Genomic DNA, 26,575 nt, shown 5'->3' on the forward strand with positions numbered 1-26,575 from the left:
GAACCACCCCGGCCCTTACAACTTCGGCCCGAAAAGTTGTGATAATTCAAATTTTTACAATATTTGCCCCTACCCCCCTGTCAAAGGGAAATGGGGGTCAGGATCCATCTAATTGCATGTATGTACATTCATTATGGGGAAACTAGCCAATTAAAAAAAATTAATATTTTCCTTCAAAATGCTGAACCACCCCGGCCCTTACAACTTCGGCCCGAAAAGTTGTGATAATTCAAATTTTTACAATATTTGCCCCTACCCCCCTGTCAAAGGGATATGGGGGTCAGGATCCATCTAATGGCATGCATATACATTCATTATGGGGAAACTAGCCTATTCAAAAAATATATAATTTTTTCCTCCAAAATGCTAAACAACCCCGGCCCTTACCATTTCGACCCGAAAGTTGTGATAATTCAAATGTTTACAATATTTGCTCCTATCCCCCTTTCAAAGGGATATGAGGGGTCAGGATCCATCGAATGGCATGTAAGTACATTCATTGTTGGGAAACTAGCCTATTAAAATTTTTAATTTTCTCCTCCAAAATGCTGAACCACCTCGGCCCTGCTCATCATTAGGTAGATCAAACCCTTGTTTGTCTTCTAGAGGGGCACTTTTTGCAAATTTTGGAAAACATGGAAAATCATCACCTTTTGGCCAAAATGCCGAAGGAGTTTGCTCACCGTTTTTATATTAATATTTTTTTATTATTGTTTATTTGGTCTCAATGAACAATTTCGCATATAAGGTTGATCAAACACCCTTTTGTGTTCTAGAGGGGGGTATGTGAAAAATGTTGAGAATGTGCAAAATCATCACTTTTTGGCCGAAATGGAAAGGGGTTAGCTCATCATTTTGCAAATTATATGAAATTTTTCATTGTTTATCTCTTCACAATGACCCTGAGGGGCAAAAACATGGCCATATCATACCTCATGACATTCAGTGACATTCATTGCGAGCAAATTTAACAAAATGAATTTTTGTTTAACTTATTCGCAAAAACAATAAACCAATCCATTGCCATTTTGGCCAAAAGTAAAGATTTTCCAAATTTTTTGAATTTGCCAGAAAGCCCCACTAAAGGAAACTAGATGGAATTTTGACTGCGCGCAGCCGAAAATGATGCCTCCGCCATAGAGCAATTTAAACAAGTTTGGAGTTTAAATCTCCAGTGGTTCTTGAGATATCATGATAACAATCTCAATGTATGGAATTTCATAAGTTGACCTCTGTGACCCTTGACCTTTGACCTACGTGCTCCAAAATCTAATCAGATTGTCTTCCTATGGTGATACACACTATCATTAAGTTTGAAGTTTAAATCTCCAGTGGTTCTTGAGATATTATGATAACAATCTCAATGTATGGAATTTCATAAGTTGACCTCTGTGACCCTTGACCTTTGACCTACGTGCTCCAAAATCTAATCAGATCGTCTTCCTATGGTGATACATACTATCCTTAAGTTTGAAGTTTAAATCTCAAATGGTTCTTGAGATATCGCGCTAACAAACTCAATACAAGGAATTTCATAAGTTGACCTCTGTGACCTGTGACCTTTGACCTACGTACTCCAAAATCTAATCAGATCGTCTTCCTATGGTGATAAATACTATTCCCGAGTCTTAAGTTTAAATCTTAAATGGTGCTTGAGATATTGTGATAACGGTCAAACGGGACGGACGTACGGATGGACGGACGTACGGACGTACAGACGGACAACCCGAAAACATGATGCCTCCGGCACCACCTTTGGTGGCAGAGGCATAAAAATGCTTGTAATATTCTCTCATTTTCACACTGTAATATATAACTTTCTGTAAGTTAAAAGGTTACTGACATGAAACTGTAATTTAATTCACATTGTTAGAAAAGACAGTAACTTTACAATGGGCAATAATACATGTAGTAGGAATATTAAATAGGCATATCATACCCCTCCATCCCCCCCCCCCCCAAAAAAAAGCAGTGTTTTTTCAAAGTCATGCAAAAATGGGAGGAAAATTCAAATTCTACCACAAAACACATGCTAATCTCTACTTTCATTTTAACAAAAAATCATGTGTGAATGAACCACTCTTGGGTTTTACAGTGTTGTAATCTTCAAATAAGATTCTTGTATAGAATGTTTCACCCTATTTTTAGAAAATATGAAGATCTTAAGAACATGATACAACTGCACAGTCTAGTGCACACTACATGTTTCTCAAGTACAAAATAATCGCAGCACTTCTACATCCACATACCGGTATAACATATCAATGCATGGGGTAGTCCAACTTTTTAGTGTATCTGTATGAAAGTTCTCATAATCCAAAGTTGAATACATGCAATTTCTTATAAAATCATGATTCTTTGGTGTATGTCTCTTCAGACAGATTTTGAAAATGTCTAGGTTTGTTCTGTTTCACAAAGCCACGAAAATGCCCATGAGATTTTGTCCAAGTGGCAAATAAGATTATTTCAAGATATAACGAGGGTCGGACAAAACACAAATAAGATACAATCAAGATGATTTGTACGGGGTTTTCATAGTGTACATATACTTTGGTTTCAAGATACAATATATCATCAAATGTATAACGTACAATTTGATAAAAATGACATGATGTTAACAAGAGTATAATGTTATATTACACATACATGTTTAATAATACATACCCTGGTAAGACAAAACAGCCAAGCATATATATATATATATATATATATAAATATGTCAGCACTATTTTAGGTGTAAGATTCGAATACACCTATCGCTAATGATGAAAAAGGTATTTAATGCCTGCTAATTTTTGTCTGTCATGCTCGTCACTTACTCGTGATACTCTTTACATAGTTTACGATCGATCCCCTTTTAAAATGTGATGGAAATAATGAAATAAAATTTCTTTTCATCAACATTAGATTACTAGAATATCAATCAATATAACATCTTTTTGGAGCCAGAAGGGTGCTATTAAACTCATATACATGAACACAGAGTTAATGCCCTATTGGCTCTGAACAGACAAATTATATCATTGGAAAATGCAATAAAGCTGCTACATGTAGGCTCAAAATGGGGATAGGAGACTCTTTTAATATTCTGTTTTCAAAGTTATTACTTAGTATATTGCACACCTTTACATTAATTTTGCTTGAATAAATTCTTACAAAACATTTATACCATGAATTATGTACATGTATGCACATAGATATTCCTACATGTAGTTATTGATTTGTCCTTAAACAGTAATGAGTGTTTGTTAACTCTTTGCTGGCATTGGTCAACTAATGGAATAAATGATGGATTGCCAAAGTCAACCTTTGTCACAAGTACAATGGAAATGTATATTTTCTAAACAATGTGGCAATTTAGGGTTTCGAGCAATGGAAAATAAAGATATACTATTCCCACACACACATGAGACTAGTCCAGGACAATGTATATATATCTCTTTAAAAGACAAAAAATATATTCAAGTTTAATTTCAGTTGCATATATGAATACCGTACATACAGATCATTGAATTCATCTACAGCTTGCATTGATACAGAAATAATAAACCTATTGCTTGATATCACACTGTTGCAGCAATTTAGGCATATAGTCAACTAGATGCATCGTAGATGGCCCTATTGGACAATTATTTGCTGCCTGCCTCCTTCATATTCAATGCTATTTATTTCCATAGTCACTGGATCTATAGTTTAAAAAACAACAACATACTTTTGCATAACTTTTCATTGCCGTTGGGGGGAAAATAAGTATCTTCATACTTAAAATTGGCAAAAACAATCAGCAACAAAATAGAACTCTAAAATTTCCTCTCCTTTTCCCCTATTTGCTTTATTTTTTCTCTTCTATTTATTTATTTATCTATATTTTTGGATGAACTGCATTTTTCATAATCGTTTTTACAAATATTTTGACACTTTGAATATAATTGCACATCATTAACTTGTAGTAGACTCATGAAGCCAGAAAGAAATCAAAATTTAATCGAAATACAATAAAAATCAATTAATGTTAATGAAATGAGACAGATTCATGCCAACAGAATGATCTGCAAACATCTGCTCAAGTTTAAGCTACCGATTGTCCAATACAACTAAAGAGGTAGTTCTCACTGTGTCATGATCACTGTGTCATGCTCGTAGAATGACAGGCAAGGAAACTCACAGAGCACTGACAAAAACAAATAACATTTTACAGTTATCAAAATCAAAGAAAACAAACCAAAAATGAATAGAAAAATCCAACAAGCACAGCAGAGCTATAGGCTAAGAACCTCATGGAACACCAACCCCCCCCCCCAAAAAAAAATTAAACATAAAAACAAAGTCACACACACACACACCCATATAATAGCCCCAAAATCCTACGAGCACAAAGACAATATAAAGGTAATATTTAGCATGAGATAACATGCCAAATATAATTTTTTTTCACAGAAATCTTGTTTAAACGTTCACACTATTATATTATCCAATACTATCATACTTAGCTTGTGCTGGTATCCTAATTAGAGTTGGTGTTTCTTTGACGGTATTTAAACTACCAGACCAATGTTTGCATCATGAGCTATTCTCCAACAAATATTTAAAAATGAAACAAAACTATAACCAAATCCTATTTGCACATGGTTATGATACAGTATTAATGTAATACCGACCATATGTTAATAGTATCCTAATCCGTAAACAATGTTTCATCTACAAATTGACGACTACCGGTCAAACGTTCGCACCATGAGCTGCTTGACCTCTTCCTGGTGTAGCGTTGCCGTGCCAACCGCAGGCACTCCGAGAACGTCTCTTCCAGCATAGGCAAGCTGTGAACACAAATTTGGAGAAAAAAAATGATGTACTTTTCTCCAAGCATTACTGATCATACGTGTGATCTGTTTATGAAAAAGAAAGTGAGAAAGTAACAAAATCTACAACCAGCCTGATCTGAATGCAGCCATTTGTTTACCAGGCAGAAGCACTACCAATATTGCTAGACTATAACAGCTAGTATACAAATAATGCATGTGAATGAATTCATTATACGATCTACCTGCACTCGAGTTGATTCTAATCAGACCTGGGTTAAAAACTGAATTGTGTCTCTTGAATGATAACGTTAAAGGTCAGTCCCAGATATAATACCCCAATAATACACACAAACACAGTTAAAGCCTAGAACTTTATAGATGCTTTATTTATTTGTATCCATATGTTGCAATAAGCTATATTTCTTGTATTTTTACTAATTCGTTTTTCAGATTCAATACATCATGTTATGCAATGTTATATATTACATCATGTGTTATTAATTTTGCTTGTTAACTTTTGTAATTCGGCTAAACGCTGCAATGAAAGTTTATTTAAAATAAACCATTTTGAATTTAATTCAATTGAATTAATTAAAATACATGACTACCAACATTGGTCTACCTATCAGCCTATATTTGATCACGTACCTTGTGTCCAACGAGGTTCTCAAATCGAGGTGCAACAAAGGACCACGCCCCCATGTTCTTGTGTTCCTCTTGACTCCACAAATATTCTGGACAAAAATCAAATCAAAAACAAAAATGTTAGTTTCATGAAATGCTCCAGGTACTTTAAAGTACAATACATTCTGTTTTGTGGTTGTTGAAGAATAACATGGATATATTGGGGAGAAAACAGTTCTAGAGAAGGAGTCTTCCACCTTCTCACTGTTTAATAGTGATCAGATTGGATTCCATGTTGATCCAATAAATTATTCCATCCATCACTCCATCGATTAATCTATCCAGCTCTCAATCAGCCATTCCCCTGAGGCATTCACTTCTTTATCTATTCATCTCTCAATCCATTCACCTATTGATCATTCAATCAATCATACCATCTATCCATCCATCAGTATCTCACCTCTGGCATTAGGGTATCTACTGAATACACTCTGCAGGAGATCAGCTGGGAAGGGACACATATACTCTACCCTCACTATGGCTATATGGTGAGCCTGTCCATCTCTTAATCCCTCTATTCACCGATCATTCAATCATTCATTCTATCTATCTATCCATCAATCCGTATCTCACCTTTGGCATTAGGGTATCTACTCAGCACACTCTGCAGGAGATCAGCTGGGAAGGGACACAGAGACTCTACCCTCACTATGGCTATATGATGAGCCTGTCTGCTCTCCCTCTCCTTCTGTAGAGCATAGTAGTGCTTCCCACAACATATAACAACCTTCTGGATACTGCATTTAAGAAAAGAAACAATATTATTTCATCATAAACCTTGGAGCCAGATTGCTTCAATGTGGTCAGACAGGAGACTAAGACATTTTGTTCTGGTGTGCCAGCTTGGTGCTTGCACCAGACTTCCAGTGTATAAAATTTACTTTGTACCATTTGGGAGTGTGCAAATGGGTCAATACTTTCTTCATATGTGATATTATGTAGTTGTAGTAAGAAAAAATACATCTCTAATACTGTCTAGAAGTAAATCTGGATCTTTAATTTTCCTTTCAAACAAGGTTATGGCAGCTAGTGCATACCTTTGAGGATCAGTAGTCTGATCATCGATGACTGGTCTAAAATTAGTTCTAGGTCCCATCTCTGAGAGGTCTGAAGCGGCAGCTGGAAGACGGAGGAGGACCTTTGGTGAGGCTATGATCAGAGGCTTCCGGTAATTTCGAACCATCTGATGAGAGCAAAGCGAAATATTGGATCAAATAGAGCATTTTTAAGGAGGTACATGTACTTTGCTTTCACCTCTTTGAAACAAAATTGAAAAACTTCAGTCAGAGCTTTAAACGCTGTCTTTCAATACTGCTGGTATATTTAATGTTACAGAGACTCGTATTTGCGTGATGTAACTAAATTATTGAAGGAATTAAACCATAAACACTTCACTACATAAAGAAAGGCCTATTTTTACTTCATCATATCTTTAATAAGTTTATGTAGTACAATCAAACCTACTTTAGTGACCACCTGTCTACAAAGACCACAATTTTTGTTTCCCTTCAAATTGGTTTCTCATTGAAACATGTACTAAAGGAACCTGTCTACAAAGACCACTTTTTGTGTTTCCCATGGGCGGTCGCTATAGACAGGTCACTATCTCTTTTGAATCCAATGTATTTCACAGCCATTCTGACAGCCTGACCTCCACCAAGCCCAACCCACCTGTCTCCGTAGAAGATGGAAGTACTGAGCTGGTGTGGTGGGGTTGGCGATCTGAACATTGACATTGTCTCCGTCCACCTTCTCATCACTGCTGTCACACTGCAGCAGAAACCGCTCCAGACGGCAAGAGGAGTGCTCCGGACCAGCCCCGTCGAACCCGTGAGGGAGCAGCATGACGAGACCGCTCTGCAGCTGCCATTTTACTGCAGGTTGGTGGAAAAGATGGAAAAGATACTGTTTGAGTGATAGTTATCAATTTAAGGTTATTATAACACCGACAGCTGCATTTGTTTTACACAGAAAAGGATTGCGCCTGTTTGGACAAGGTATCCCTGTGGGGTTTGGTAAGCTCCATTTTCCCATGAGAGAACTTATCATTAGATTTTCATTACAGTTAATGAAATAAAAAACACAGAGTGATCTTATTTGTCTTTGGATATAAAGATTTTCACAAGGCTAAGTTTTGACAGCTTGTGTTTAAAAAATGGGTAACCAAAAGGTAATGAAGAAACCTACAATACTCATCACTATTATATTCACCTGCCATATGCTCATTACTCATTAACTATGAGTACAGTGTGAAAGAAGTCTGACAAATATAAATCGTGTGATCAAAAGTACAATTGACCTATTGGAAACCATGATTATAATTACACTTTAATGGTTTTCAATAGGTCAATTGTACATTGGATCACACAATTTAAATTTGTCAGAATTCTTGTACACAACTCGTAGTTAACAAATAATAGAGCTCATGACAGGTGGTAAAATACAGTGATATACAGTATACTCTACATGCATTGTAGCTTTCTTCATTACCTTTTGGTTACCTATTTTTTTAAACACGAGCTGTCAAACCATAGCCTCGCATTTCAGTAGGGTTGATCCGCAATTAAAGAATAGTCGGTATTAAAATCATACGTACATTCTCCGGGAAAGATGTAGGTGTCGATGATCGTCTGGGCTGCATTGAAGAAATCTCCAAACTGAGCCTCCCATAAGACTAGCAGGTCAGGACTCTCAATGCTCATCCCATACTCAAAGCCAAGCACAGCTTCTTCAGACAAGGGGCTGTTTGCAACCTAAGTAATTAAAAGAGGGTACAAAAATTTTGGTGCATTGTGTTGTAGAATGCGCAGAGGTGAAGGACTTTACAATGTCATTTGCATTCAGTATACATTCTAAGTAACTAATGCAACCTCATTTCTTAAACATCTAATCCACTCATATTTGCAATTTCAGAAAAGATTTATTTTAAGTTAACCTAGAGTTATACAAAGATCACTTGAAAAAAGGTATCTGACTGCCTTAACAGGTATAGACTACGAGTTGAAATTCATCACCCTTTACACAATGATATCTTCAAAGACTTTGCAATTAGTCAAATCTGCTTTAACAAATTTGCTATCGTGTAATGTGATATTGTATCTCATAAAAGCTGCCCCATGATCAATGAACCACATGGTTTACATATATTTACCTCAAAAAAGCCTTTCTGTGATTGGTCCATGTTGTTGAGTGGAACATGGATGCAGTCATTCTCTTGGTCCACCAGCATTGCATGACGATGACTGAAGGTGCCCCGTCCTACATCCTGTCCACTCAGTCTCACATTAAAACCTGATACAGAGGAAGAAAAAAATGTCACTTAACATTATTTTCATTATCATTGTGTACAGGCTTGAGTGGTAGTCCAGTACAAAATCCCAATCATTCCTGGGCAATACCTATTTTGAGCTTCGTTTTTATATAAACATACATTACATGATGGATGGACATTCGAGGCAGAATTGAAGAATTAAGTCTTGGTCTGCCAGCATGGCATGACGATGAGTGAAGGTGCCCTGACTGACATCCAGACCATTCAGTCATTGGATGAACACATTGGATGAAAGGGTACCTTAGAATAATTTCCTCACCGGGGACACAACATTTGGCAATATTGGTGAACATGTATATAGAGATTTCTTGATTATTAATCATGAATGATCATTTTTAAACAGCCGCCACTTCAGATATATAAAATTGTTGACAGCTGGTCATTCTGGCAGTCCCTGTACAGGAGAGTCCAAAACAGGCCAATTAAGTTGGTTCTGTACTGCTCAGATGATTTTAAATATCTACAGGTATCTATACTATTTAAAAAGCATTTCTTATGACAAAAACAAAAGAAAATTACTAACACACAATGAAATAATCTTAACATGAACAACTGCAAATGCGAAAGGTGCCTAAGCATTTCAAAGTAAGTGACTGGACACAAAAAAACACTTATTCCTAACAGAAAAATAAAGGACTACCTTGAATTAGCAGTGATCCCATAGCAAGACTCTCTGCGGTGGCCCAATCTATGGAAGACCCTTCCTCTACTCTCTTCAGTCGTGCAGCCACAAAGGTCTTCTTTAGATGAGGGTGTATACTCTACAAAATAATAAAGTGAGAGTGGTTAACAATTTGTTGACATAATCTTACATTGCACTTGACATCTACTGTATGTATTTTGTGTTCACACCCTTGATAAAAAGTAAGGTTGTATGAAGTTACAAGACTGTAAAAGCACAATCTATTATTCAGAGTAAAGGATACAGAAAATAAGTAGCAATATTTGTCTATTAAATCTGAATCAAATCTAAAAATGAACTTTTAGAGTTATTCAAATTTTTGCAAAATATACATGAAACAAAAAATAGGTGATGTTAATATGATAAACAGGTATTAAATATGAAACATATTTAATAATATACTAATTCTTTCAAGGATACTCACAAATCCATCAGGAACCTCGACTGACTTTCCCCCGATGAATTTCAGCATTTCTGAATCAATACCTGCAAGGGGTCGAGAGGAATGCAAACAAAAATTATAGATACATTTATTACGTAAAATACAAGTATACAGGGTACACGTAGTGCTCATAAAAGTGCTCATGTAAAAGTAAATAAATATGTTTCGGAAAGGATATCCTGAAGTTACTATACATCTATACAAGATAGGAATAGTTTTGCCCGGTCTCGACCATAATTAAATTGACTCAAAAATTAGGAATACAGTCTATTTTGTATACTTTCACACAGAATATCTGAGAAAAAGAGAAGAACCTAAGGTTTAAAACAATAGCTTGAAGGCCAACAAATGGGAATCATTCCTCCAAAATAGGAATGGTTACAAAGTCAGCTATGTGCAGTGAGCTTGCTGCCAAGTTGATGGTCTTGTATATACAATCTAATGTCTATTTATTACTTCCCTCTAGGCTCTACGCCAACTGACTCACCGGTATCCCATGATGAAATGTGTGAATGAGGTGGTGCACACGATGACCATGGGCCTTGAAGGATGGATTCGTAGGCGTGGTCAGGGGCGGAGTCCGCCTCCTTCAGACACCGGTTCCACTCCCGGACCTGCTCCGACACATTCTTGTCAACCTCCTCCTTACTGACAGAGCCCTCTTCCTGGTAAGTAAAGCAAAGAAATACATGACAGATTAAAGCTTTGTTCACACATGAAAGAGTAAAACGCTTTGAGAAACAAAAACAGCACCGCAGCACGCAAAGATAAAAGACTGCATTTTGTGCTTCTTATTTCTTTATCTCACAACAAACAGAGGTAGGAAAGTACACTGTATGTCCTCTGCTGTGTGCTGCTACTTTTTCACCACTCCCTTGTCATTTCTTAACATATAAATGAGTTTTTTTTGTGGGTGTTACGTTGTTCTTGAAGGTGGTTTGCTACATCTTGCATAAATGAGGCCTAGCTTTTAAAGCAATTTTACTTGTCTGGTTGTTTTGAATGGCATATTCTGTATACATTGAAAGTGATTACATTTCAAACTCGTATGTACGATTGAAATGGCCCATTATTGACACACCGAAATACTACAGTACATGAATTATACAGTATATATCAACAATTTTGTTATGGAAGATCTGAAAAATGAGTAAAACATCATTTTCCAGATGGGGTCTAGTACTACTGGCACATCTATGTGTTCCAATATGACAGCTCTTTGTATATAAGCTTCAGATATGCTGAGCTTGGAACAATATAACTTTTTTTCATATGGATTTATTTACTGTGACAGGTGGAAGAACAAACACTCTGTACAGCGACTACTGTCGCACGCGCGCTTCAACCTACAGCAGTTTTCTGTATGTAAGCATCCGGTATGCTGAGCCTGGACTTGATGTTGCCGTACATGATGGGCTGGGTGAAGGAGGGGTCGTCGATCTCGTTGTGACCCCAGCGGCGGAAGCAGAGGAGGTCGACCACCACGTCTTTCCTGAACTTCTGCCTGTAGCTCACCGCTAGCCTGCATGCCGATAGAACGGCCTGGAACAAACAAAACAAAGCAAAAGGTTGATATTGATTTATACCTTAAATATGTCATACCTCCCGTTGCACATGCACATCTCAACTATTACGCTACTGTCCATCAGAAATTCAATTTCAATCCAAGTCACATTATATTCACAATATAAAACTTGGTCAAATTAAAATATCTCACATTATTTTATTTTTTCAAATTCATTTCCCATGTTCTGTTTCATATTGTAATCATACCTAAGAAAACAGAGTTACCCAGCAAAAAAATTGAGCGATAGACAGATACAATTTTGAATCTGTAGTGAAATATCAGATAGTCATGTCCTAAGAACAAAATCTAGGGTTGTGACACCAGTATTAGAAAAAGGACAAAAATAGGAATCCTTCCTCCAAAATAGGAATGGTTGGCAGCCCTGGATTGTCTGCTGGGAGCCAAAAGGGCATCAAAACACTTTAAAATAAAGTAAGCACCCTCTTGAGTGACAAAAGACTACCTTACATATCATACATGCATATGTGGATTGTTTTTACAGAGAAAGAAATGTGTGCTATACCTCAGGGTCCTCGCCATTCACATGGATGACCGGATTTCCATTCATTTTCGCAATGTCACTGCTGTAGGGAGAAGAGCGCCCTCTCTCGGATGGCGTGGTGAAGCCAATCTGGTTGTTGACAATCAGATGTATGGAGCCACCGACTGCATAGTGAGGTAGGTTGGCCATCGCAAAGCACTCGGCTATCACTCCCTGTGGAGGAAAAAAAAAAAAAAAGTTAGATAGCTATAAAATTGTGAATTATGATCATTTGGGAAAGTTATCTATGAAACAAATCTCTATTTTCAAGCTAAGTTTTTCTTGGGTGCATGGCTTCTGGGGTGAGCCAGCTCGTGAAAATGTTCTCTTTTCATCTCTTTTTGGCCCCTCTACAATTGCATGTAAGATGATTATCTTCATATGGCATAGTGGCCTTCCCTGTTTTATGTGCTTTATCCATAAGATATCTTATCTAAATAAAATCTTATCTTATCTATATAATCTGTTACCAACCATCTGTAGTTAAAGCTCCTGTATTAAAGCATATTGGAATGAGATCATTCAGTAGTCAATGGATTAATTGAAACTGCCATTCATCTTTTATTTTTTCACAAAGCTATATCATACGTTTTGGAGAAATTTCCTTTTTTGTCAATTTGTCATTATTAGTACATGCAGTACTATACTCTGTAATTCAGTAAAAACATAGAATGTCAAATTTCATTTTTCTATCAGTAAATTTTTTCTTACGTACCTGGGCAACAAAAGCAGCATCACCATGAAGAAGAACATTTATGACCTTATCACCATGGCAACCATCAAATGATGGATCTAAAGTGTAGTCACCTTCTTGTTTACTCATCTGGCGCCCTCTAGCTTTACCGATTCCAACAGGTATGTTAGCCTAAAAGTAGACAGATACAGGTACCGGTATCAAATAAATGAGTGATTGAAAAAAAGAAAAATTAATAGTGGGCATTTTTTACCTTTTAATGACGATTCACATCTTATTGAAGTATATTCTCTACGTTCCTGACAATACATACTGTACAAACTTACAAAGCATACCATAAGTTAGCTTTGTCTACCCAAACTGTCATCGTAAAATGTACTAGTAAAACAGGTGAGACCCATTTTGTTAGTTTTTCTTTGCATTAAAAAAAAAAAAAAAAAACCTTCTTCTTAGCACTATTTTACTCATTCTAATTTACCTGACATGAATATCACAAACTTTGAGTTGTTTGATAAATATCAATATTTTAGATTATACATTCATTTTTTTCTCCACACAAATACATCACATAATAATAATAATAATAATAGCCTAATAGTCCACTCCAAATCTTATTAAACCGAAACGGAAATTCTTTTTGCCCAACTGATCGTGAGCCCGGCAGCCACTGAGCAGCGCCAGATCGACGTTGCTCTATCCCTTATTGTTGAACGCCAAACAAGGTAGCAACAACTCCCATCTGTTAACGTCTTTTGGTATGACACGGCCGGGGTTCGAACCCACGACCTCCCGGTTGTGAGGCGGACGCTCTACTTACTGAGCCAACACTCCGGTTATGTCACAATATGTCACATATGTCACATATGTCACAATCCTGACTTTTTTTTTAGGGGGGGGGGGTTTATTGTCCAATACTTGTCACCATTTTTCTATTTATTTTAATTTGTTATGAATTGTAATATTTTTATAATCATGTAATGGTTTTACATTGTGATTTACTAATTATTTATAATACAATGCTCTCATTTACAGCAGTTTTAATAAACTGAAGAGACAATCATGCATCAGGAACACATTTATGAAAACACTTTATTACTAGAGTTTAGTCACACACAAGCACATAATATCACAGCAAGCAATACAGTAAAAACTACAAACTCCCCTTCTCTGTCGGAGAGAGAGAGAAAAATAAGAGCGACAGACAATATGGTCTGGGGGGTGTTTCACAAAGACTAAGATCAACTTTAAGTTGGACTTACCTATGGCAGGCCGTTCATGCCACTGGTTGCTTTCACCATTTACTGGCATTAGTCTCTTAAAGGACGTACAAATCATGGTCACAAATCTACACAATTTACATTGCTTCATAATTCATTATTGAAGGAAAAATTATCATCTAAAGATCATGATCATGATGAAGATCTAAAGAGCAACCAGTGGCATGAATAGCCGGCCATAGTTAAGTTCTACTTAAATTCGATCATAGTCTTTGTGAAACATGCACTGGTACCTCAAGATGTGAAGGGTTAGGAATGAGAGAGAGATGCACCGCTTTTCCATCCACATCCAGATCCACAGTAGTCCCTGTACACACACACAGGAAATAATAGCTAGTACAACAAGAACATTGGAGCACGGTCCTACATGGAGAGAGAGAGAGGATCTTCTGGGAGACAGAGCTGTTATTGGATCCAAATTTAAGAAATAGGTGGCCTTGTTTTTGTTTATTGTTCTGTTTGTTTGCCTTATGTGTACCTACCTGAAATTCATCCAAAATGTACATGTATATAATCCTCTGTTGAGAGCCAGAGCCAGAAGGGCTTTCTAACCTGTATGAAAATTGTAAAGTGATATGATTTAATGTCTTCTGTCTCTCAGCTGATGATAATTATGGCTAAACAAAGATTTTGCTAATGATACCAAAGACAGCTTCATTATGAGTTTTAAAAAACAGACATTTCATTATTTTGTTTATTAGAATCAATAAATCTTAAAAAGTCCATTGATGAATTCCAACCAAATGTCACCTTGTGGATGGGTATTTGATCACTCTGCGTTTTGCCCAAAATACTCCCCCCCCCCCCCTACCGGACTTAACAAATACTGTATAATACTGAATACAAGATTATATGGAACTGTACAATTAAACATAAATTCATGAAATAGTAAAAAGGAAGTTAAGGGGAAAAACAACAAAAGGTTATCAGAAATAACTTTATAGTTTATCAGCCAGAGTCAATCAAGTATGCCTGCTGTCTAAACCTTGATTAAAAGAACTGTGATATACAAGCCTCATTTTTAACGACAAGAAATAACAATATTTATGTTAAAATCATTAAAAATTGGTTTATGAGCCACATTTTCTAATTTCATGAAAAAATTGGAGCTGTATGCCCCAAACTTAAAAATGACATTAATTCCCAAATTAGTCACTTTAAAAATCGGTTATTTATCACAACCACTTTTTGGGTAGTCATCTGCATTCAAATTTAGAAACATAAATGCTCCAACTGTGAAGAATGCAAAGATTTGTCATTTTGTATTCTTACATGTATGTTTGTATTATAATGTAATTGTCTGGCTATTGAGCTGCAAGTTATGTTTTTTTTCTTTCCAATTCAACTCCCACTACAACGTACACCACCAGCCACCAAAACTGGCCCTTTTGGTTTAATGCAAGCACTATATCCATTCATGTGACTGTGCATGATCACTGAACCGCAATGTAAGTATGTGTAATATTCGGCTGAGGTGGGTGATATGATATCATATCTTAAAATTGCAGTCGTCTCAAGTATACCCTCAACCCTCTGGCACTTGGTAGCTAGGTCAACAACTTTTCTCTATGTTTTGGGCCTACTTGTGGAATATGCCACTTAATGGTCATCGAGTGGGTACACACACACACACACTTGCGTGTAAAGTCTATGGGGAGGTAAAATCCCCCATAGGCATTGCATGCAATGAACAGCTGTGTACAAAGTGAATGAGCATGCAGTGGCTTATTTCATGAAAATACCATGTTTTGTATCAATTCGTCTGTTTGGAGCTAGAAGGGTGTTAGCTTACATGTACATTATAAACTTTAAAGGCTGTCTGTACTAGTTTGGCTAGGAGGGATTAGACCACCCTGGGTGGTCACTGACAGGTGGCGATCTCATCAACTTAGCTCTCAATTAACATAAGAAAAAGAGGACCATGGGGGACCAATGGTCACCAATTAGGCATTGTTTTCTATATAGAGGGAGCAAGCTAGTACGAGCTACAAGTAGTACAGTGGGGCCTTAACAAAGAGTCAACATCCTTCTGGTTCTAAGTAGACTTCCCCCTTAATTTTTGTATCCTTTCGTCTGCATTTGGAGCCAAAAGAACGTTAGCTCACATACTTTAACATAGTATACAAATAATGAATGGTTATGAGTTCAATAGTGCGAATATGTTCATGAGTTGAAAGATTAACATTCTATTCAACGAGGCGTCAGCCGAGTTGAATAGAATTAACGTTAATCTTTCAACGAATGAAAATATTTGCACTATTAAACGAATGAAAAACATTCATTATTTGTTTTATACAACATCGAAGAAGACCTAATAGAACGTTAATCAACAAATTATGCTTTACTCCTTATAAAGATAAATTACAGTTCGAGTCAAGCCTTCTCAATTACATGCAGATTGCCTTTGCGTCAGATACACGCAGGGATACGCGCGCGCACATGCAGCAGAGAGATACGCAGTCTGCATATAACCAAAAATGCACGGCGCATATAACCAAAAATGCACAACCGTGCAATATACCATCTATTGAATATCATGTGACGAACAATCGTCCAATCAAATGACAAGGATCCACGTAGGTGTTGTATAAAGTTATATAACGCCCTTCTGGTTCTTAACGTTTATCATTCATATCTCATATAACCATATCTGACAAGGCAATGGTCTTTTGTTTTCAAACACGAGTAAGAGCAAAGGCATCAATAGTTTTTTTAGAAGCAACGAGAACGTCCACTTACCTAATTTCATATGCACTCTATTGCTTAAATACAAATTCTCTCATGTTTCATTTGTTGCTTGTTAAACACAATGGATGAAAGCTTGCCTACTTAATTTCAAATTTGGTAGAAGCCTAAACTACATGTAAGGTACTGGTATACACAGCTTAACGTTAGCGAAAGATTTTTCCACTTTGATACTTTTTGAAATTTATCTCCCAACAATGCCTCTTTGAAATCTGCTAGCATTAATTTGAAATTAAAAGACAATAGTGGACCCTGACAAGGGATTTGCTTACCAGTAGATACAAATACTCTCATGTTTCATTTGTTGCTTGTTACACAAAAAAACAAAATCTAAACTTTACTATTTTTTTACTTTAATTATTATATGTATTAGATATTGTATCATGCATGTATTTGACTGAAAATTGGTTAAGACAAAAAAATAAAAAATAAAGTGAGTCACTTACAGAGATGAGTGGGAATGTCTCCCACACAGAGAAGGTGTGGGGGAAATTCGGGGTTGCCCCGAAGTTTCTTCAACATCACCATCGGCGAGTAACCGAGCGGTCCCATTAAAAGATTCAAGCGTCCTCTATGTGGCATGGCTAATATAATGTCTTCCACTCCATCTGTTCGGGAGAGGGACAAATTGAATGAATAATCATGTCGGACTCGGTATGAAGTCATATAAAGTGCATACTTATGCATTCCACTATTCAACTAGTCTGGTAGGACTACTCGACATTCGATACAAATAGTGATTGTTGTTTTTCTTTGTTGTTTTTTTGTTCTTGTTTTTTCCCCTACTTGTGAATATCATACAAATACCAAGGAAATTCATTATAATGTAAAATGTAAAGCACCATCAATGTCAGAACCTGGCGGATATCAGCATTATATAAGAATTCATATCATCACTAAGATCATCATTAGTATTGACACTATTATTATTATCGTCACCATCGTTATTAGTAGCAGTAGAAGTAGTAGTGGTAGAAGTACCATCATCATCATTATTATCACTACTACAACTTCCTTTAAAAAAGCCTCATCATTATTATTTCTTTACCTGATGCAACTTGAGTAAAGAGGTGATTGAAAAAAAACATCATACTTTCAGCTATTATTATAATTAATATTGTCATCATTGTTATCATTGGAAGTAGAAGTAGAGTAAGTACCATCATCATCATTATTATCACTACTACTAATGTACTTCCATTTAAAAAGTTCATAAATATTCCTACTTTACCTGATGCAGCTTGGGTGAAGAGTTGATGGAAAAAGACCATCATGCTCTCGGCTCCTTCTCCACCATAACGCTTCACAGTAGCGAATTTGGTGGTCATAAACTGGTCAAATGCCTAGAAAAAAATGAAATCACAAAACATGGTAAAATTAATTTTCCCCCTCCCCAAAAACTGCATTGGTGAAATACATACATACACAATAGAAGTGGATAAACAAAAATGCCCGGTGATTCAGGTCAGCAAATTACGAGACCAGTGTTACCAAAGAGTAGAGTATAAGATATAGTATTGAAGAGATGATTTTTTACAAAGTATTTCCTATTACCGGTGATTTAATCTGGTATAAATTTATAATGAAACATTTGTAAATTATGAACTACATGTACATGAATTTTTATATATCATTGTGGATTAATTTTTGATTTTTGATTCTTTTTAAAGTTTCCATCCTGCCATATGCGAGTCAAACTAAAAAGTTACACATTTCCTCCTGCTACTTCATGGCATGAGTTTAATATAATACTAATGAAATAATGTATAAAATGTGACAAACCTGAGCATCGGCCATCACTTGTGCTATCTTCTGCTTGGTGGCATTGGATACGGTCCAGCGAGGGCTCTCTTCAGCTTGGTGGCCAAACCATTCTCTTTCTTCACTCGTCTGAAAGTATACAATAGCAAAACAAATAACTGTAGCTTCATCAAAAATTAAACAAATATGGTAAGGAATAATACTAATTCTCTGTTCTTGTATAGCACATAGCACCATCACATTATGATATAATGTTTATATGCACTTCCAAAGAAATTTTGATATTATTACCCTGGATTTAGCTCTGGCAACCATGGTGTTCTGTGGGTTCAAGGAATAAATCCAGGGGCGGATCTAGCTTTTTGCTAAGGGGGGGGGGGTTGACCAAAATAATGACGATGCAGAGCATCGTCCACGAGCCGCGAAGCGGCGAGCCGATTTTTTTTTGGGGTGTTTATTTGAACCCCGTAAGTGATGTTTTCCTGGCATCTATTAACACAATGGAGACCATAAAAAGCAGTGCATGATAACGTCTTTTTAAATCAAGTAACAGTTAAATACACAGTTATATCCAGAGTTATCATGTGTTTGGTTAAGTTACCAGATGAGTTGAAAATCTTCTCACAATATTTGCACTTGAAAGGGTTTCTCTCCAGCGTGCGTTCTTTTTTTTTTTTTTTTTTTTTTCACTTCGGCGGTGACCCGTGTCCTCAAAAAAGCTGATGGGGGGGGGGGCAAGGGACTCTGTGACATTTGTTCGCCCAACCCCCCCCCCCCCTCCCCCAAAAAAAAAGAAATAATAATAATAATAATAATAATAATAATAATAATAATAATAATAATAATAATAATAATAATAAATGAAATAAATACATAGAAATAGAATAAAATAAAATTACAAGTTTAAAAAAAAGATAACATTTAAAAAAATGGTCCCCGGATTTTTTTTTGGGGGGGTTGCAACCCCCCCAACCCCCCCTCTAGATCCGCTTCTGGTTTCTGAGGGATCAGTCACTGAAGAGGAGATAAAGGGAAGGAAAATTAAGTAAGAAGTAAAGAAAAGAAGGGGGATATCAGTTGCAATTTTCCCGCCAACAAGAGCTAAAAGGGACCAAAAAAAAGAGGAAGAAGAAAAAAAGGGTGAAAAGAATTTTGATGCGGTGTTCGAGTAGAATTCTGTGAGATGATGATATACTTGCTGACTCGTAGCTTGAAGTGTCTATATCCAGATATCTGTTGATAGTATTATAGAATATAGAAGCCTGAAATGACCTTCTGCTCGTAACCGACAAGTCACCGCATTAAAATTAAATTGCAAATAGTGTTCAACAACACGATGGTGGATGAAACTTTCTAATATTCGAAGATATATGACCTTCAGACCATATTGTTTCATTATTTTTTATTCAATCAATCAACGTCAAGAATAGATTTATCATCGCTCTTCACTTTATTATTTCACCTTTGTATGTACTTTCATTTGTATGCCTCACGAAAGAACACTGAATTGGATTCTTCAATGTTTGTTTTGATTAATTTCCTCCCTTTTCTTTCTCCCTATTTAAAACTGATACAATTTTCAATTTTTCTTAATCAAGGCAAAATATTATTTTCATATTTTATTTATGCAAGACAGGGAGAGAGAGAGAGAGAGAGAGAATATGTAAAGTGAGAATTATCGAGTACAACCATGAATTGCATCCTTTTCAATATTATTCAATTCACGGAAATATTCAGAATATGAATATGAGAAATCCACATAATACACCAACGCTGTTCAACGCATCCAACGCTCCAACCATAGCCCATATGCCAATGCACCATATTTATCAAATATGAAAAGATTTTTAAATGAAATGTGAAGAAAAATCAAATGTACAATGCACTAACAGGCATCAGTTGAAATCATGAATTCTCTGTGACTGGCTTAGCACTAGTTTCTGAGGGACCAGTCACTGAAGAGCCTAGGAGATAAAGGGAAGGAAAATTAAGTAAGAAGTAAAGAAAAGAAGGGGGATATCAGTTGCAATTTTTTGATTAATTTCCTCCCCTTTCCTTCTCCCTATTTAACACTGATACAATTTTCAATTTTTCTTAATCAAGGCAAAATATTATTTTCATATTTTCGTCTTCTTTCTCTACTGATTTAATGAAACGTCAAAGCTTCAGCGCTTCGCGGGGGGGGGGGGGGGGGGGGGGGGGGGGGGGGGGGGGGGGGGGGGGGGGGGAATTCAGACGGGGATTATTTTTCGAGAACGGTACAACGAAACGTCCCTGCAACATCTTTGCTGATCTTCTTCTCAATATGTATTATTGGTCGAGTTACATTATTTGTTGTTCTATTAGAACAACCATATTTCAGAGGATTTTTTCACAACGAAAAACTTCTCCATGTTTCAGTCCTTGCGCGATCGTCTCCAGCTCCAGCAGATATTGGGCGTCAGCGTGCACATCGGTACTACCGGCGCAGTATAGCGACTGCTGACGGCCGCATTAGCTGCACTGCGAGCTTCCGTTGTTTGTATCGGTAATACACAGAGATGGGATAGAAAGAAGCGCCATCTAAGTTCCATTTCATTGGTTTAAGGTTTGAAAATTGAAACTCATTTATGTTAAAGTTATATAAGAAAAGATAATCTTTATTTTATAATTCCACAGGGGCGACTTTTAATTTTGCAATCGCCCCCGTGGGCAACCTGACGGGGGCGATTATGGAGCTCACGGGGGCGAATTGCTCATCGCCCCCGTGTATTTTGGGCGCTGATAATGAGTAATATGAAAGTACAACAAACAGGAGCAATTGATAACGTTAGTTTATATTTGCACGATTCGAGAAATAAAGTATCTTGAATTGAATTGTAATCTTGAGTCTTGTGCAAGAGTATTGATTTATCTTAATAAGATTTCGTTTGTGATGTGAGCAAAATTAACGCAAATTTCTAAACGAATGTCAATCAATGATTTGTTACCTTCCTCCATTACCCCCACCTAACAAAACAAACAAAAAAACGGATACACATTAGTATACTTGGGGGAGGGAGGAAGAACAAATAATGAGTGCAGTTTTCACATTTTAATGAGATATATTGAATGGAAGAGTAAAATCAACCCGAATTTCTAAACGATTATAAACAAATTTTTATAATTCATTGCTTTCCTTTCATTATTCATCACCCTCCCCATCTAAATAATGATAATAATAATATGATAATGATGATTAATTTCGTTAGAATTGCCTTTATTATTTATTTATTTATTATATATTTTTCTTATTCTAACCACTTTTTTGTTGGCAAGATAACTTGGAAATGGCTCAATCAAATGCCTTGAAATTTGGCATACATATGTATAGGCATATGTACAAAGCACAATAACGTTTTCAATATTGACCTTCACTGATGACGTCATCTAGGCGCCATTTTGTAAAATTTTACGAAAATCAACTCATGATCATATCTTCATAACCAAAGGTTATTTCATATTCATATTTATCATGATCAAGGTCAATATCCGTCCGGTCAATTGCAGGTCAAAAAAACGCCGCGCGTGCGCGTACCTCCGCGCGTCAATGCACGCGCAAAATATTAAAATGCTGAAAATCGTCTCAAAATCATTTTGCATACGTTTTAGGCCATTCTAAGCATTTTATAAAAAATCGCGCACACGCAATATTATTTTCATTCCCAAATATTTATTTTTCATCCCCAAAGACTTCAACAATCCCCCAATTTTTTTTTTTTTAATGTGGGGATTTTGGGGATGAGAATCGGCAACGCTGGCCTAGCTTGTCACTTCGGCGGTGGCCCGTGTCCTCAAAAAAGCTGATGGGGGGGGGGGGGGGCAAGGGACTCTGTGAAATTTGTTCGCCCAACCCCCCCCCCCCCTCCCCCCAAAAAGAAATAATAATAATAATAATAATAATAATAATAATAATAATAATAATAATAATAAATGAAATAAATACATAGAAATAGAATAAAATAAAATTACAAGTTTAAAAAAAAAGATAAGATTTAAAAAAATGTTCCCCGGATTTTTTTTGGGGGGGTTGCAACCCCCCCAACCCCCCCTCTAGATCCGCTTCTGAAATCCTACCAGGTAACAACTTACTACCCCTGGATCCAGTGTTGCAAATGTACATTGATAACTTGCAAAGGATTAGCAAACTCTTGAAACTTGTACATGTACTCCGTGTTGAAAAATTATGAAAAAATGGACTGGATGAGAAACTTATCAACATTATAGTTCCATTTGTTCTAGTGTCGTACACATGGTAAAAACTACGATAATATCTTGATTTTCATAATTTCTTTTCTCATTAATCAGTAATACTACATTTTCTACCTAAATCGTTTGGCACATACCGGTAATTGAATCAAACATACAGTCAGTGTATGTTTGATTCAATTTAGTTAAAATTTATTTTACATCATTTACTAGAACCCATGATTAACTTAATAACATGATAAAAACAAAGTATATCTTGATTTACATACAGTAAGTGTGAAAACTCAACAGCAATGTTGCTACAGTAAGCCTTCTTTAGGTGGTCTAAGACTTCCTGCACTGTTCCTTTCTCTTTCCCAATGTTGACTATACCTGAACAAAATGAAACCATGACAAAAAGCGAAACATTGTTAGATTAAATTTGTACTTTGTTGTTATCATCAGCAGTTTTGGACCTAAATAGCAGTAGATACTACATTTTCACCAATATCAGTTGATGAAAAGTGAAGCATTTTCTTGTATAAACATCTTCAGATTATAAGAACTGCTACTAGATTAGAAATGAACTATTTTTATGTGAAAACACATAACACAATCAATGCAAGCTAGACAGTTACAATGTCTATGACACGATGTGAATGCTCTTTTATGAATATATGCATAGATGCAAATAATGCATAAAGCACATTTTCTATCCAATGGCATTCAAATATTTACCTGTTAAATTGTAAGATTCACTGCTATCTGATGATAACCCATACAGATGAGGCTCCAACTCTGGCACAGGTCTGTATTCAGGAGAGCAAAAAAGGTAAAATCAATATTCTAGTTGACTTCATGCCGTGAAATGACATTGTGATGTGAGATTGCAATGTCCATAATTAACAATTGTGTATACCCATTTAGGAATCATAACTTTCCATGACACTGGAGCTTTGTGAACATTACATTTATTTGTCCATTAATTATATTACTGGAAAACTTTCAACTTTTCTGTCTGTTACTGTAACTGTTTCTTGACAGAAATTGGCTTTAAATAACTGTTTATCATGCCGTAGATTAGTTTATAATGCCTAGAAAATACTGCTGGGACACACAAAAAAAGCACAGCTATGAGATGATGAGTCAGGACTAACAGTGTAGTATTAAAGTAGGTAGCCTCATCTCTGTTTCGTTAATTACTTGGCTCAGTTGGCCATTTTACATTTTCTACCAAGATAGTGTGGCATTTGCTGACTTAAGAATTGATATTATGATTTGCTTGGTTCTGTGAGAGTTCTTTTTCTCCAGAATGCACCAGAAGTCATGAGATTTAAACTACAGTGAAACCTTCTTTAGCAAACACCTCTATAGAAATACCACCTGTCTACATCTACATATCAAGACCATCTTTTCTGCCTCTCTCAATCGGTCTTTCTATAGAGGTTTTAAATGTATTAGCAAATTAAATCTGTAATATACAACTTTAAAATTCACTTCTATTTTATTTCTCACTAATCAAATCAACACAATTGGCATAATAATCATACTTGATAGAAATATGGGATCAAGTGAATCAATGCTTTAAAAAAAATATTTAAAGTTCAATCTCATAGTTAAATTGTCAGTCTATTCTGCAAAACTAACTTGTAGACTTCATATTGATAATTGATAATGTGTTGCCTTACATTAACTTATCCTACTGTGATGCATACGTACTGTAGTTGCAACAAGCCTAAAGGATCTAATGTCGCCCTCTTATGTCCATGTTCCCGGTAGGCTGTTACGAGACGTAGTAGATTGGCATTCTGAATCCTATTCTGTATCGCAGCTTCATCTAAAAGTCACACAACAGTAAATTGGTACATTACTCCTCTAAAGGGATCCGGTAACTTTGTCTCAGATTCTGAAACAAAATTCTGGATTTAGCTCATGATGCAATGATAATTATAAACCTTTAGGTCAGTCAGGAACCCCATGACTTTTACAATCCGATCGCCTGTCTGATTATTAAGATATTTATAATTGGAATTACAAATTTTGAAAACCGTTCGCCTGACGGTTTTCATAACACTACAGTCTATTGGGGAAAACGAGTATGGTTAAACCGGTCACTCAAAGATTTTTACTTTTTTGAGGCACTTCTTGATCATTTTGAAGCGCAATTTTTTTAGGGCTTCAATATTACACCATATCACAGACACTGATAACACGTAGGGTCGTGTATCTCAGATTTAACATTGTTAAACGATCCCTTAATAGACTACAACACAATACAATGTATCCTCTTTTTTCTGCCCATGCAGCTTTAAAAAATACAGACATGCAGTTGAGATAGGTGTAGATTGCAAATACAAATAAGCTTATAAAGAAACAAACAAACAAAATAAACTGTCTGATGTTGATTATCTATTTGACATTTAAAAAAACAGCTTTCTGTCCATTTATATCACTTAGAGTTAGACCTATTAAACCCATTTCCTGTCATAATTTGACAACTTATATTCATGTAAATATATTCAAGCAATCTCATGAGAATTCAGAGTGCCAAAAAATCAATGATTTTAATTTGTAAAATCATCAGAGATCAAAGTTGGACAAGTTATCCAGGGTGGCACCTAGACCTAAAATCGGTCTATTTTTAATCAGGGATATGTAAATTAAATGTATGTCTGGCTCCAGCTCCACCTAAGTCAAAGGACAAAATATGTTTAAAAACTCCTCCAAACTGACATTGACAAATTGTTCTGTCTAGTTGGCACCATACCTTCGATAACTCGACCAGGCCTTCATAGATTCTATTTCCAACAAAGGCAAGTCAATCACGACAGCTAGCAGCTGGCCAATTTTTGCAATTAACTTGTTATGATCTCATTCTCAATCATATTGTTCTAACTCCATCATCATCATCATCGTGTCATGTTTGCGTAATCTGCCTTTTTCACCACAACATCATTAGGGTTAATGGAACTGTTTCACACACAACTGTCACACAATTTTTCAAATATCTCCCACGTATTTATACTCTCTTTGTCCCACCTGTATTGATCCCCTCAGCTTGTTGTTGGAGGCCGATCAAATTCAGCGGCCGCCATGCCGATTGTCGATAGCCATACACATCTCGACCGACGTTGTACAAGCGGGACGGTAGGTGCTGAACGGCGGGAACTAGTGGCGCTGCATGCTGGCAGCGAGGGGTCGATTGCGATGACAAAATTCTGACCCGACTATGTCGAAGAAATCGCAACATGTTTTCTAATTTTCAATGTCTTCTTGTTTAATGTATAAAATATACGAACACAAATTCAGGTACATTCCTATAATCGACCGTTGATTTCTGACGCAATTGTGATATTTCTGTACCAAAACATTGAGATTTAGAAGTGAGTCGTTTTATAATTTGAGTAGAAATACTATTCTCAATTACAGATGTTCAATATTTTTAACGAAATTTTTAAAACATGTATAATTTATTTTGGCAAGTATTTGACTCTCCATATCTACCAGACAAAATTTGATTTTTTTTCAAATGGATTTATATTTCATTAATCAATCGATTTGAATATTTTTTACAGCAGGGGGTAATTATATTTCACTTCATATAAACATTTAAGCCTTCACGAAAGGTAATCACATATTGGAGGTGTGTTGTGTTGTGGGTGTGTCAGAGCAAGGAGATACCAGCAATAAATATCTCTTTGGTCTGAGGCATAAAGTTCGTTTCATTTTATACTACTGGTCGAGCTGTATTGACCTTTGTAAATTTGTCCCCTTTGGTTGTTTTTTAATTGCTTGTTTGGATTTTTGATGTTCTCATTCTTTTTTCGTGAACAAAAATGAATG

General features: G+C 36.1%; 1 protein-coding gene across 1 annotated transcript; it reads right to left on the bottom strand.

Annotated features, from left to right (window-relative positions):
• Positions 1–1,835: 1,835 nt before the first annotated feature.
• On the bottom strand, positions 1,836–26,149 carry LOC764393 (probable 2-oxoglutarate dehydrogenase E1 component DHKTD1, mitochondrial). Its single transcript, XM_030999289.1, has 21 exons — positions 25,772–26,149; positions 24,452–24,569; positions 23,471–23,541; positions 23,022–23,125; positions 18,548–18,655; positions 17,997–18,108; positions 17,212–17,373; positions 14,254–14,327; positions 12,765–12,914; positions 12,032–12,223; positions 11,292–11,483; positions 10,429–10,606; positions 9,924–9,985; positions 9,458–9,578; positions 8,638–8,777; positions 8,083–8,239; positions 7,158–7,360; positions 6,524–6,669; positions 6,060–6,223; positions 5,451–5,536; positions 1,836–4,817 (listed from the first exon to the last, which is right to left on the bottom strand). Exons 1-21 carry the CDS (start codon positions 25,980–25,982, stop codon positions 4,713–4,715), a joined length of 2,856 nt encoding a protein of 951 aa, XP_030855149.1. The 5' UTR covers positions 25,983–26,149; the 3' UTR covers positions 1,836–4,712.
• Positions 26,150–26,575: the final 426 nt, after the last annotated feature.

The sequence above is a fragment of the Strongylocentrotus purpuratus genome, unplaced genomic scaffold, assembly GCF_000002235.5.
Source record: "Strongylocentrotus purpuratus isolate Spur 01 unplaced genomic scaffold, Spur_5.0 spur5_scaffold_5, whole genome shotgun sequence".
Taxonomy (NCBI): Eukaryota; Metazoa; Echinodermata; class Echinoidea; order Camarodonta; family Strongylocentrotidae; genus Strongylocentrotus; species Strongylocentrotus purpuratus.

What these genes read in the sequence shown, in the direction of transcription:
- LOC764393 (XM_030999289.1), bottom strand. Translation starts at nt 25,982, where the DNA reads ATGTTGCGATTTCTTCGACATAGTCGGGTCAGAATTTTGTCATCGCAA. An exon ending in AGCTGAGGGGATCAATACAG is followed by an intron (nt 24,570 to 25,771) that starts GTGGGACAAAGA and finishes TGTGACTTTTAG; the next exon opens with ATGAAGCTGCGATACAGAAT. An exon ending in ATGCTGCTTTTGTTGCCCAG is followed by an intron (nt 12,224 to 12,764) that starts GTACGTAAGAAA and finishes TTTCCTCCACAG; the next exon opens with GGAGTGATAGCCGAGTGCTT.